The sequence below is a fragment of the Cottoperca gobio genome, chromosome 3 (genome assembly GCF_900634415.1).
Source record: "Cottoperca gobio chromosome 3, fCotGob3.1, whole genome shotgun sequence".
In the NCBI taxonomy this organism is placed as follows: Eukaryota; Metazoa; Chordata; class Actinopteri; order Perciformes; family Bovichtidae; genus Cottoperca; species Cottoperca gobio.
The window spans coordinates 19,813,962-19,827,386 of NC_041357.1; the positions used below are offsets into that span (position 1 = coordinate 19,813,962).

At 38.0% G+C, this 13,425-nt stretch overlaps 2 protein-coding genes and 2 non-coding genes across 4 annotated transcripts in view; all 4 read left to right on the top strand.

Annotated features, from left to right (window-relative positions):
* Nucleotides 1–2,829: 2,829 nt before the first annotated feature.
* rpl13 (ribosomal protein L13) lies at nucleotides 2,830–7,407 on the top strand. The gene is made up of 6 exons (XM_029428519.1): nucleotides 2,830–2,933; nucleotides 3,369–3,486; nucleotides 4,415–4,556; nucleotides 5,679–5,852; nucleotides 6,654–6,710; nucleotides 7,203–7,407. Exons 2-6 carry the CDS (start codon nucleotides 3,383–3,385, stop codon nucleotides 7,359–7,361), a joined length of 636 nt encoding a protein of 211 aa, XP_029284379.1. The 5' UTR covers nucleotides 2,830–2,933; nucleotides 3,369–3,382; the 3' UTR covers nucleotides 7,362–7,407.
* On the top strand, nucleotides 5,521–5,599 carry LOC115006535 (small nucleolar RNA MBII-202). Its single transcript, XR_003832084.1, has one exon. It is a non-coding gene; the product is annotated as a small nucleolar RNA MBII-202 (small nucleolar RNA).
* LOC115006533 (small nucleolar RNA MBII-202) lies at nucleotides 6,959–7,038 on the top strand. The gene has a single exon (XR_003832082.1). It is a non-coding gene; the product is annotated as a small nucleolar RNA MBII-202 (small nucleolar RNA).
* Nucleotides 7,408–11,441: 4,034 nt separating the features above from the next.
* cpne7 (copine VII) overlaps nucleotides 11,442–13,425 on the top strand; it is a 29,973-nt gene continuing 27,989 nt past the window's right edge. Inside the window, exons 1-3 of the mRNA XM_029459901.1 lie at nucleotides 11,442–11,500; nucleotides 12,530–12,597; nucleotides 12,713–13,003. Coding sequence (XP_029315761.1) covers nucleotides 12,830–13,003 — 174 coding nt within the window. The 5' untranslated portion in view covers nucleotides 11,442–11,500; nucleotides 12,530–12,597; nucleotides 12,713–12,829. The remainder of the gene's footprint in view (nucleotides 11,501–12,529; nucleotides 12,598–12,712; nucleotides 13,004–13,425) is intronic.

Here is a 13,425-nt window from a genome sequence, read left to right on the forward strand (position 1 = left end):
TTTTTGTTTTTTTATTATGTCTGTGAACTCACTAACTGCTATAAAATTAAATAGAATCACATTGGCACAAATTCACACGGCAACAACACAATATAACTGGAAATCTACTGATGCACAGTTTATGGTGAGCTATAGACATGTTCATATTATGTTGATGTTGATGTGCATGTGCTGACAGCATGCTGCTTCTTTTTGTTCATTGTAGTTCTGCACACTTTGAGCTTTGCCCCCAGGTGAAGATAAGCAGAGATTGCAGTTGATTAATGATTAATTTTTTTGGTTTAAAATCAGTGACTGAATAAAAAAACTGCACTCTCAGGCTGATAATGGAAAATAAGAGCTGTAATTGGTCCTCTGGCCAGGGTTAGGTTCAACTCATTGAAGACCTCTGGTTTATTATGTCATACAACATTCCTATTAAATTATTTGTATCATAAAAGACTTGAGTTATTTTACTTGTATTTTATATCCAAATGTCCTTACAATAACCTCTTAAAAGAAAGTCTATTGTGCTGACCTATTTCTGTACCACCCAAGTCTCCCATTCAAAAACTGCATATTCCTCCATACTGATACCTTTTTACACTTAACCTGTGTCCAATTGATATTGCCCCAAAATAATAATACATGATGATCTCAAAATGCTTTTAAAAATAATTTCCTGTCATATTACATTATTTTTTCATTAATCCTGTGTCTATTGCACAGTTTACAATCCAGGTGCACACAGGAAAATGTCTTAAAATCATTCATGTATGATTAGACATGGAATTAGTGAGAAATGTGTAATGATTCTTATTAGAGGAGACTAAAGTGGCCTACATTTTTACAGATAATGCAAAGCACTATCATTAAATGCCCATTGTCTTGATTTACAAACTAGTACTTGCAGTAAAGTCCTGCACAGCACTACTCTGATTATTGAGGTCTCTGATGGCGCTTTATAATGTTTTAATTTAATCTGTAGACTTTAATAATAGACACATGTCAGACAGGCACAAGCAAGAGGGAGACTAATAATTATAAGAAACACTAGCTATTATTAGCATTTAAAGTAAATGAAGGTGTCAAGCTGCACAGTATGCTGAAGGTTGCACATGAAGCACAAAATGAGAAAATTCTTTAGGTCAGTGCTGTGCTCTTCTGATTTATACTCGCAAAAATGGGACGAGTCCATGTTTTTACATATAAAAGATGTAAGTTTTACAGCAGAGTGAATATGTCTTCATTATATCTATTTATAGAGAAAGGTTCCTTCTACTGCCGTCTGTGCCTACAACACATGGAGATGTAAGCCTTGTTTTCAAATGAGGGTAATAGTCATATGTTCTTTTTTTCTTCTCATAAGTTGCTGTTTAATGGATGGATTGTAAGACAATGGGCCCCTGTTCATAGATGTTTGTAAATCCTGCTCACTCCTATCAGAAAACAACCACAATAACATTTAATACAAATAAATATTAGTCTGACTTGTGATATTCTTTCTCAGTAGGAAAGGACAGGAAAAAATCTGGTCATCTTTATTGTTTACTGTAACCTTTGACTCTTCAACAAGAAATGCCAATAAGTCATTTTAGTCAACAGAGACCCGGGTTAGGAACACCCTGACCCATTGTGGGCCTGTGGTTTGTTGACCAGTTTGATAATCTAATTGCTGTTGTTGTGTTATTTGATATTATTGAGCTCATATGTCATATATGAGCTCAATAATATATAATAACATGGGGGTACATATTACATAGTTTTTAGTCTTCAAAGACTAGTATTTAACACATAGAAATATCCAGTTTGAAAGTTTTGTCTTTGGTCATTTTTTACAGCTATAACCTGCTACCATGAAGTAATTGTCTATGTATGCTGGCTGAATTTAAGAAAATACCCAAAAGGTCGATATGGACACCCTCTGTACTAGTTAGGAAGACTGATTGGTAAGGAAGGGAGCTAGACCTACCTACATCTAGTGGCCCGTGCAAAAACTTCACCTCGAATTGTAAGTCAAACTTAAAATGACATTACATTGTTGTACTGTAATGAACACACCAAAACATCATCAGATTGCAAAATAAATTAAAAGTGTAGCAACATGAGCACATAATTCTAAAACTTTACAAACTTAAATTACATTAATAATAATAATAATAATAATAATAATAATAATAATAATAATAATAATAATAATAATAATAATAATAATACACAATTAGGTATTAACAGGCTTTAAAGGCATTCACGTGTTATGGTAAAGCTACTGTAGTCCAATCTTTGGTAACAAAAAAAATCTATATTTATTATTCGTTTATAAACGTTCATAAATCATTGGATTAATAGGCTAAATCTACGGTTTTTGGCAACCCCATTTCTATTTCAAAACAACACTTAACTATTTCCATACCTAAACACAGCCCTGGGGTGGCATTGGTAGCCAATAACTTTAAATAAAAACAAAGACAACTAAACTGTGATGGATACGTTCTTACTTCCGGTTTCGCTCAGATGAAATTGTTTTCTCTGCGCTCAGTTAAAGTGATTGATGGTGATGGATTGTATAAAATAGTTTATACAATCTATGGTTTTAGCGGATATTTGTCATTGTGTAAAGATACTGACAAAATCCTTGTTGTGGGGTTGTGCATGGGAACCTCCAAAGATATACGATTTATTTCAGAGACGAAAAATAGCGGGAATATATTTGTATTTAATTTTCATAATAAATATTTTTGATCACAATCATTACATAGCATATAACATATTCTTACATTAAATAATCAGACATTATTTTGTTATTACGTTTTATCGACTTGTTCTTTGGCGATAATTCTCCTTTATATACTCTTTGATCACTTCTCTTCGGCCATTGGCTGGTTGACACCATATCCCACAATACACCGCGTTTCGACTTCCTTTTTCCTTTCGGCCATTTTCTTCCCTCGTAGGTATGTTAAATTTTTCTCTACATCTTTAGAAAGAATCTAACATAATCCTAAGTATTTTGTCGATAATTGTCAACTTGACTTACAACCTGAAATAGAGTGTTTTGTCATCTTTTAAATAAGGTGATTATTGTCTTAAGATTTCTTCGTTAAATGACTGAACCACGTCTGTTAGTAGTGATCCCCGGTCAAGTGGTGTGACGGTTAGCATTGTCGTTAGAGATCAACTTGTTCTTTATTTTAATGTCACTGATAACAAATGAGCACACATGTCAAATGCTGAAATTGCAAGAACTAGCTGCTATGAGATATAGCCGCTGCTTGCAATAATTGCCCTTCTAAACAGTTAGCTTAGCATCTCCGACGTAGCCCATGGTACTCCTAATGGTGTGCCTGCATGACTGTATGCTTATGTCCGTGTGCCATGTTGTGTTTCAGGGAATTAGGCAGCCATGGCCCCCAGCCGGAATGGAATGCTCCTGAACCCCCACTTCCACAAAGACTGGCAGAAGAGAGTGCGTACCTGGTTCAACCAGCCAGCCAGGAAGATCCGCAGGTGAGAGCTAACTTGTGCTTCATCTTGAGATGCTAATTCAAGCTAACACGCCTTCCAGTCGCATCATGGAGTAGCAAAGACTAACTTTGTTGTCAATGAGAATTTAAAGGAGACTATATAACATTTTGTTGTAATAAAGTGTCAACTGCATCAGAATGTTAAATGCATAAACGTATAGTGATATAAACTAATCTGAAGCTAGTGGTAGTGCAGCACCTAGGTTTCTTATTGCTTTTTCAACCCTGGTTCTCCATCGACTCCCTGTGCAAATTAGAATTTAGTCTTTTGTCTATCAAATAATCACTTCATAAACTACTTTATAGGTCCTATATAAATAAAGGTATTGTAAATATAAAGTGTATACAAGAGTTGTTAAAGTCAAAACTAGGGTTTTTCTTGAAGGTAAGGCAATTGGTATGTATTCTCTGGGAACACATCAGGACTGTTTTACAGTCATTGTACGACACCGCCTTAGAGTTACGAAGGACATTAGCTGAATGATTACAATGTTTAACGTTTTATATTGGTGATCCTGCTTTTATTCTTGTGTGCAATCGCCGGACAAAACTGTAACGTATGCATGCAACGCCATGTTGGATGATATACAAATCAAAAATGAACTACAACAATACAACTCCGTACTTCAAAGTATTTTGAGTCCTCTGCAAAATCATAAATAATTCCATAACGCTCCGCAGATCCCGCTACGTTAGACTGCAGCTTGTCTCATTTGCATCCGTTAACATTTATACCTCACTGATGCAGTGACAAAATGGAGAAAGTCAAAATACAATGACTTATTTGTTTATCTCAAAAGCTCCCCCTCCCAATTGTTTGCCTTAATTGTCATGGTTGCGAGAAACAGATTCCTGAGTTCTTTGATTCCTTGGCTTTGGTCACTAGTTTTAACTAAGATACCTCTCTTTAGGCGAAATGCTCGTCAGGCTAAGGCCCGTCTCATCGCTCCCCGTCCTGTTGCTGGACCATTGAGGCCGCAGGTCAGGTGTCCCACTATCAGATACCACACCAAGGTTCGTGCCGGACGTGGCTTCACTCTGGAGGAACTCAAGGTAACACAAAAATACTGTGCGGTGTTTGTAACTGTCCCAAAGAATTGAATCAATTGACACCAAAGAGGAAAAGAGCTGCAAAGCATCTGATAGATGGTGTCTGGTGATTTGTGTGTAGTCGGGTAGAAACTTTATTGTGTCAGCATGGCTGAGACTCTTAAACCTCAGAAATTCTATTGACTACTTTTGGTGTAAAACAGAACAAGCCCAACCTTTTCTGTGATGAATCATGCATCCCACCCAAACAAAACGATAGCTGTAGAACAGTCTTGTTTAAGGACTGGATGATCCTGACAAACTACCTTTTTACTTTCCTCCCCTGTACTTGCCTGCAGTGGGAGGAAGGCTAAATGACTGTGAATCACCCCAGAACATGTGGACTTGTTGTTTTCCTTAACGAGTAGACTCAAACACGACAGAGTAATTGTAAAAGTTTTTAATGTTAAGTGTGTGTGGTACTTGCTTTTATGTAGACCTCATCTTCATGAATAAGAACCCTTTTTTATTTCAATTGCTATTCAAGTTGTAGATTGGAAACAAATGCCCATGGTGTAGAGAAAGCGCAAGTCAGATCCTGGAGTTTGATCCTACAGTGATCCAACACTACACCAGTTTCCTGTAAAATCTCAACCTTTCAAAAGTGGCACACCATATTTGTGGGCTGAAGTGTGGAATCATTAATGGGGTGTAATTGAGTGAATGTATTTTCTGTCCCAATGGATAATGGCACATGAAGTACCTGCACAAGCATGTAGGACCGCAACTATTTTCATTATGATGTAAAACAGAGAAGCAGGTAATCTCCATATTTGAGTGGCTAAAACCCACTTTTCTATCACTTTTGCACTAAACATTACTGGCCGTTATCTAGATGCCTAGTGATAATTTGTTTGACTAATCGTTGCCGCTCTAAGAGCATATCATGTCTTCATTGGCAGAAGAGTTTTGCGTCTCACCAGTCAGATGATGATAAATCTCCGGAATCTCTGTATTAACTTGATGAATACTTTGAACCTATTATCTGATGACTGCTTTTTGTTACTCCAAATTGAATGTAAAAAATCTGACATCTTATAGAGTTATTATGTTTAACCCTTTATTGTGCTATGTTCCTCACTAAAGGCAGCTGGAATCCACAAAAAGACAGCCCGCACCATCGGCATCTCAGTTGACTCTCGTCGTCGTAACAGATCCACAGAATCTCTTCAGGCCAACGTGCAGCGACTGAAGGAGTACCGCTCCAAGCTCATCCTGTTCCCCAGGAAGGCTTCTGCTCCCAAGAAAGGAGACAGCACTGTAAGTTTCTTTGAAAAAAAAAAGTTTTTGTGTTGTCGCATAATGATTTAGAGAAACGTCACATCCAATCTGTTAAGCATGTGACTGACTAGTAGTGATTGATGATTAACTGTTTTTTGATAGACAGTAAAACATTCATCAAAGGCATGCAGTCTGTCAGTGAGTCATCGCTCAAAATGTAATAAGTACAATTTGAGAGACCTTTAGTGTTTGTTTACTATTACTCCGTCTTATCAAAATAAATACAAGAGCTTTTTACAAGTAATGTGTGAAAACCAAAAGAACCCCGTCTCAAATTTGAATGTTTTTCTCGTGCATTTTGAAATGAAAGTGTAGAGATTTGACTTTGGGAGAGCTCAAATATATAACCTGTATCTTTTTTATATTCACTTTTTTAATCCAGTGCAGCGATTAGCTCCTCCGTTATCTCTGCGGGACGTCATCATTTGCATTCTTAATGTAATTTATTAGTTGTCAGGAGTTTATCATAACATAACTGAGGACCTGTAATGTCACAGAATCTTCCACTATATGCTCAGAACAGCAATGAAGGCTGAAGGCCGTAAAACTCAGAGCCCTGGTCACCTCATAATTGATTTAGTATCCAATAAGATTTGATATTGAATGCATTGCTGTGGTTGAAAAGGAATAACTACACTTAATCAGCCCACTTTCTCTTTGTGAGTAATTTCACAACACAAAGGTTTGCTGGAGATGGCAGGTTGTTTGTCTCAAAGCACGCCTTACTGAGCAAACTGTGTTTTTTGTTGCCCTGATGAATTAATTGTTAATCTTTTTCAGGAGGAGGAACTCAAGATGGCCACTCAGCTCAGTGGAGCAGTCATGCCCATTAAAACGGTAAGTTTTAATTCCAAAACATCCATATTAGGAAAGATTACAACGAGATCACTGGAAATTAAAGTGATTTTTAGTTTTAGGTGTAAATTAAGTCTAACTTTTTTTAGTCCTTGAAACTGCGTAACAACCTTAAACTGGCAGGTTTGTGTCATTTGCCATTCATGCGCCATCGTATCGTCATTCATACGTCAGTGATGACTGTTGAGAAATATAAGAACAATTTGTTAGTTTGCGTCACAGCAGTCAGATGATGATAAATCTCCGGAATCTCTGTATTTCTTTGATGAAACACTTGAACCTTTTTTTCTGATGACTGCTTTTTAAAATCAGGCTGGAAAGGCAAATTGGTTGTCTCTAAATTTTGAAGCTATTACATCGGGCTTCTATTTGCGTCAGACTTGAAATTGGCTGGATTCAGTTACAGAGAGAATTTATACGCAATGTATAAAAATGTATTTGATTTTTACTATCGTCTTTTCCTTCTCTCCCCAGGTGCACAAAAAGGAGAAGGCTCGTGTCATCTCTGAGGATGAGAAGAACTTCAAGGCTTACGCCAGCCTGCGTATGGCCCGCGCCAATGCTCGTCTTTTCGGCATCCGTGCCAAGAGAGCCAAGGAGGCTGCCGAGCAGGACGTGGAAAAGAAGAAGTGATAATGGTCACTATGGAACTTTGAAAAATAAAGTGTTTAAAAAAAGATCAATGTGAGAATGTCATGATTATGATCTCCTTTTGAGAGTTTACGTTGTAGTCATCGATTAGGGGACTTGATGGATTGGAGCCAAACGGCAGATCGCAGAAAAGACAGTCTGTTAAATACTGCCGTTTAATCAACTCTACAACTTGGACCATGTTTATGATTTATAGCAGTTGGTAATAACACATTTTATTTGTAAAGTCCCTTTCATGGCTAAAAGCAATCCCAAGGTGCTACAGAGTAGAAGATAACAGCAATCTATTACCAAAAGAAAAATGTAGTTTTTCCCTCTCACTGTACTTATAGACTTGTCAATTTATAAATCAATCTATGAACTAAAATGTGAAATAAGAGTGTTGGGCTCATCTTTTCAGCAGTAGGTGGCACTAGAGGCACAAAATAACTCAATGGAGACGATCATTTAAGAGCATGGTTTGTTGGTGGTTAAGGAATATTAAAAAGGTTTAACTTGACATAATATTTAACATTATATTACCTGATTATTTAGTCAGTTACTCAGCCGTTAGTAGAAAAAAAAAAGCATGTGACAAACTGATGCATGTTAATTAAAACTTGTCCGGTTAAGAGCCAATTTCTTCTTTAGTCAGGTCACCAGAAAGAAAGTCTTTACCAGGCAGTCTTTTAAAAATGACTTACAACATTAAAATACCCTCTACTTAATCTACATCATGTTAATGCACAGGTAATAGATGGAGGTTGGCCCCAAAGGCAGAGGAAGGTCAGAAGAGGGGGGGGAAGTGAGGAAAAAAATCTCATCCCAGTGGGACATTTTAATACTCAGTTTCTGGAGGCGGGGGGAGTTTTTTATTTTTTATTTTATCCTACAGAAGGTTATGTGCTGGCAGATATGAACCAAAGTGGACTGTAAATATGAAACATTGCCATGACAACAGAGACTTTGAACATTTCTAAACTATGTGCTCATGTTGTGTGGTGTTCTGATCAATGAATAAATAAAAAGTTAAACAAATAAAAGTGCAGAGATATTCCTTATTCACAGAGATTGCTCATTTCTAGTCTTCACTATTAGAAAATCCACTTCCAAAAATGATCCCATACACAGACTTAAATCAGGATGGGGTGAGACTGAATGTCCTCATCTCCTTTAGTGTCTCTGTTTTCTTGCTGTCTGAACGCAAATAAATAATTCAGTTAATGAAGGTGAGTGGACAGTCGAGACATTTTGGACCTGGAGTGATTGATGTGGCTGAAATGGAAACTCAAATGGATGGTCCTTTTTATCCCGCAGTTAGGGTACTGTAAACAAATATACATGTTTACTAAAACACATATGTAACAGGACGCTATAGAATCTATGACACATTTTCATCTCACCACCTTTCCTAAATGTGTTACCAGCGTATCCTACGATAAAGCAGATATACAAGCAATACCAGATATCACACAGGTCAATTTGACCTGTGATGAAACGTGATGTAAATGTCTTAATTCCTTAGTTTTGATAAGAAGAAACAGGATGAGGATGTTAAGTTAATGTATATGATAAAAGACAGAGCGAAAACTATCGAGTAGTCTGTTGACGAAAAATTAAAGGGCAACACACTTAATAATACTTCATTCAAGTCTTTCATCAAACACCAAATGTTCTCTGATTATTGCCTCTCAAATATATCCTACATTATATACCACCACTCAACTGAAATACTTTTTGTGACCACACTACTTATAGGTCAGTAAGGCAAACATAATGATGGCAGTGGAGCCTGCTGAAACACAAGCTCAGTGATTGATTACCATTAACAGGGATGCAGAAGCTTTACCATCACCTATAAGCAAGACTTTAGAATCAATAGTGTCTTTAGAAATGTCCAAAAAAACCACTACTCGAGGGGGCCGCTCGTGGAAAAGTGTGGATGATGTTACACACCGGAGCCAGTTTGACTTAAATTGTGAGTGCATTAGTCCATGTCTTGAGATCTTTCTTTTTGGGCTATTGTACAAGCAATGAGGTCAGGGACTGGGGGGGGAAGCAGCGGGGGGGAATCTGAATAGATAATGCTTGTGTAAACGCAGGGAAGGTCTTGTGAGGTGCTGAACCGACACAGCAGCAGCAGCAGCAGCAGCAGCAGATGGCTGTTGTTTGGAGCTGTGGCGTAACAGGGCTCAGGTGTGTGCCCTAAAGCAGACACTTCCTACATGAATACCCATGGAAGAAGAGGCAGTGGGGTTGAATAAAGTGCAGGAGAGAACATGACTTTAGGTAATGGCTATGTCTGAAAGCAGCTTGTCTCCATGTTAAACACAGTTTGTTCAGATCCAGGCGTGGATTTGTTACTTTTTTTTTTTAAAGAGTCACGGATAATATCAACCTGTAGGGGAAATGTGTGAGGTCCATGTGTTGTTTGGTGTACAAATTGCATGGTTATGAACAGAGCAGATAATTAAAAAGCATGGAGCCAAATTTCTTATTTTTCAAGCTGTTGCAATACTTTGATTGATCTGCCTGTGTGCACACATCATCATTTTACCAGCTAAAAGCTTCTGAGTGGCTCAACTCTCAAAGCATCAGCTGTGCCTTCTTGAAACCAAAGACAGTTGTAATTGTGCAAAGCTCTAATGAAGAAAAAGTTTTTATTGTCAGAAGGACGAATCAGAATCATAAAATTCCAAAGCCTTCAGGAATAAAATGCCACGGCAGCTACTCATTTCTATTATCACAAAGTGAATCACACGGGGTACTATTAAACAGTCATCCAAAAGCTTTTATTTTCTGTTGGGCACTATATTTTGATGAACCCAAATTTCCAAAGTAATTTTGTCTATTTCTTGCTGCTTTTTCTGTCATGGCCTTCACTCCTGTTTTGCAGAAACTCGAAGGCTGCTGTTTTGTCAGTGCAATCTAAAAATCTATAAACGTTATGCAATGTCTGGAAATACGTTCATGAAAATAATACATTTGTGGGTGGACTGTGAAAAGGTTCAAGCATAGACACTCTGTAGAAACAATACATTATGTAACATACATTGCTGTCAAAATAAACACACTACGATTCAGCTCATGATCATTTTATTGTGAGGGACATCAGACTTAAGTATGTGCATGCATACATGTGGGTATATGTGTGTGCATGTGTGTATTTAATAACGCTAAGAGAGCAGAGAGTCACAAGCCCTCAGCTGTCTGGAGTTCCCACATGTAAATGTGGTTGTGATGTGCTGCTTCTGGATGATCCATCCTTTAATTTCCTGTTGTTTTTTCCGTGAAATGTCTTGCATTTGCATCCCTAGCATTTCTATTATTGAGGTAACACAAAGCCTGCCAGAAATCAGTTGGTTTAATCACAAGATACATTATTTTCTAAGTGCAAATTGACAAACTATAGATCCTAGAGAGAGGATTATCATCTACGCATCTGGTTTAACTTTTTATGTGATGATGGAGCCCATAATTCTCATGTTAAATTGTGAGCATTTTGTTGGAACATCTGTGTATATAGTGTCACATTGCTCAGCCACTGTATGCAGAACTGTGCCATGTATGCAATATGTAAACATTATCATAAAGCTAAGAGATGCTAACATATAGGCGAGCTCAGTGTGACACATTCATTACAGTAGGCTGAGGCTTGAGAAAAATCAGATTGATATATATTTCTAAATATATGTTAAAACCTATCTAGTCGGCAGAGGATTAATGATACAAAGAGATTAACTTCAACTCAAAGAAAGTGTGAAAAATATTCCACGTCTTACCCTTAGGTTTAAATGTATTTCATTGATTTGTCTCAAGTTCATCATTCATTTAGCAGGAATGTCTGCAAATGTCAGCCTTATACTCATATCAATCAATAAAAGGAATAAAAATGCATTTCGTGTCTTTTTTTTAAGGGTCGTTTTTAAATTGAACTCCCATTAATCGAGTCCCAGCGAAAGTCCCATTCTTACATCAGCAGCTGGACTCTCTCCACTCCCCATCTCTCTGCAAGCCGAGCCTACTCCCTCCTCTCCAGTCTAACCAATGAATGACGGCGGAGACGAAGAAGAAAAAAATCAAGCGGTGTGTTATGGGAGAGGATTAAAACAAGTGTGTTTAAGAGTAAAGAACAACGACAGGTAGGAAGTGACTTTCTCGCTTTTAACTTGATCGTCAGCAGAGTTTATTGGTTTTTATGAGGGGACAAATTGCGTTTGCTTGCTTTTTCTCTCTTTGATCAGCTGTATATTGTCTTATTGGAAGTGAGTAATACAATGGCAAACGATGTTATCAAAGTAGCATGTTCATTTTTAGTACGACGCCTTGCTTATTGTGATCAGGACAACTAAAGCTAGATGGTCTCGCGACGGTTTTAATGAATACATATTTGTAGCTGAGTTGATTTACTGTGATGAATTGTTAAGAAAGCATTTAGCAGCGTTTTCCTGTATTGCCTTCATTATTAAGTTGTTGGATTGAATCGCTAGCGGACGTGTTGCTTTTTACATTATAACTTTTGCTTGGGTCATATTTTATAGCTTCTGAATGTGATTGTGTTTCAAGCTGTATTGAGTTAAGTTTGAGACTGATGCTTTTGGGTAACATCTGGTTCCCAGACTCACAGCTGGCAAAGAAAAAAACAAAACACGGGCGCTGTCCCTGGTGCTGAAAGCCACTTGTTCGTTTGTCTCTTCAGAATGTGACCATTAGTGAAGGATGCCGGTAGAGAAATTCAACCCCCGCACTCATTACTTTCTTCTCCTTTAAAACAGTTATTTGGGATCAGACACCGTTTGCTCAAGGACACCTCAGCATGGCGGATGCTTGCTACATAAACAAATTACAAGTCATTTTCTTATTTTTTATGTTATCCTTCAGGCAATAAGGCCACTCAGTCATGTGTTTGCTGGAGTCCTGATTTTACCACCATTGTGTTGAATAAAGGGAATTTTAATTTTTTTTTTACAAATATTGTTTGCAATCTAACTGTTTAGAACAGGAAACAGGATAAAAACAGTGGCATGCAGAAAATGATAAGATCAAGTCTATGTTTTTGTATGTATTTTTGTGGATAGAGTAGAGTGACACCTCCTGCTTTTTCATACTGGAATAAGAGCAATTAAAAAGAGGAAGCACCAGATTTGACCATCTTGAATTAATCTTTCTAGGGATCTGACCGAGGCTCCTGAAAGCACAACCTGGCCTCCTTCATGTCCCGTCTCTCGTCATTACCGAGGTGAGATGGTACTCCTCACAAGGGAGTAGCTCAGGCAGTGATAACAGATTGGGTTTGCTTTGGTCCCGTGGGACTCAACAGGAATCTCTGTTCTTTTTATGACATCTGTACCAAGTCAAAAGAGCCAGTCTCCTGTGAGTGTGCCACGTCTTTACTGAGATCCCTCGACCCTCCACTACATTTTCCAATCCCTCGGAGCTACTATATCGTACTGCTCTCGCCCTGAGCCAGGATGAATGATGTTCTGGAGGCCACCTCCCCTGCGACCAGCCTCAGCGGTCCAGCTACCTGCGTCTCCAAAGTAGAGCTGCGTGTGTCTTGCAAAGCTCTGCTGGACCGAGACACGCTGAATAAGTCCGACCCCTGTGTCATACTCATGGTGCAGACCAACGGACAGTGGACAGAGGTGAGCCCCCCCCCCCCCCCCCCTTTTTTTGTTGGACCTTGTTGGAAGCCGATATCTCCTCAATTGCAAATTACATATAGGCAGTATGTAGCTTTTAAAAATGAATCCATCATCTTTTATTTATCACCCTAGCTGAGTCATTAATCACATTATTAAAGTGTAAAGAATCGTGCCTTGAATCACATACATAGGAGTTTGAATTATTCAAATTGCAGTGTAGTAAGTCAATGGTTTGCTGAACTTGCAGCTGTTTTTTCACTATTTCGAAAAAGATCATGGCTTTCACAACAGCTACCTGATTGAGAATTCAAAACGTCAAATGTAGAGTTAGTCATTATCTGTCTTCACATTTCACTAATTTACAACAGATTGTGGACAAACAGTAGGTTGGTAATAAGCGGTGTGATGAGGTGTTCCAGCTG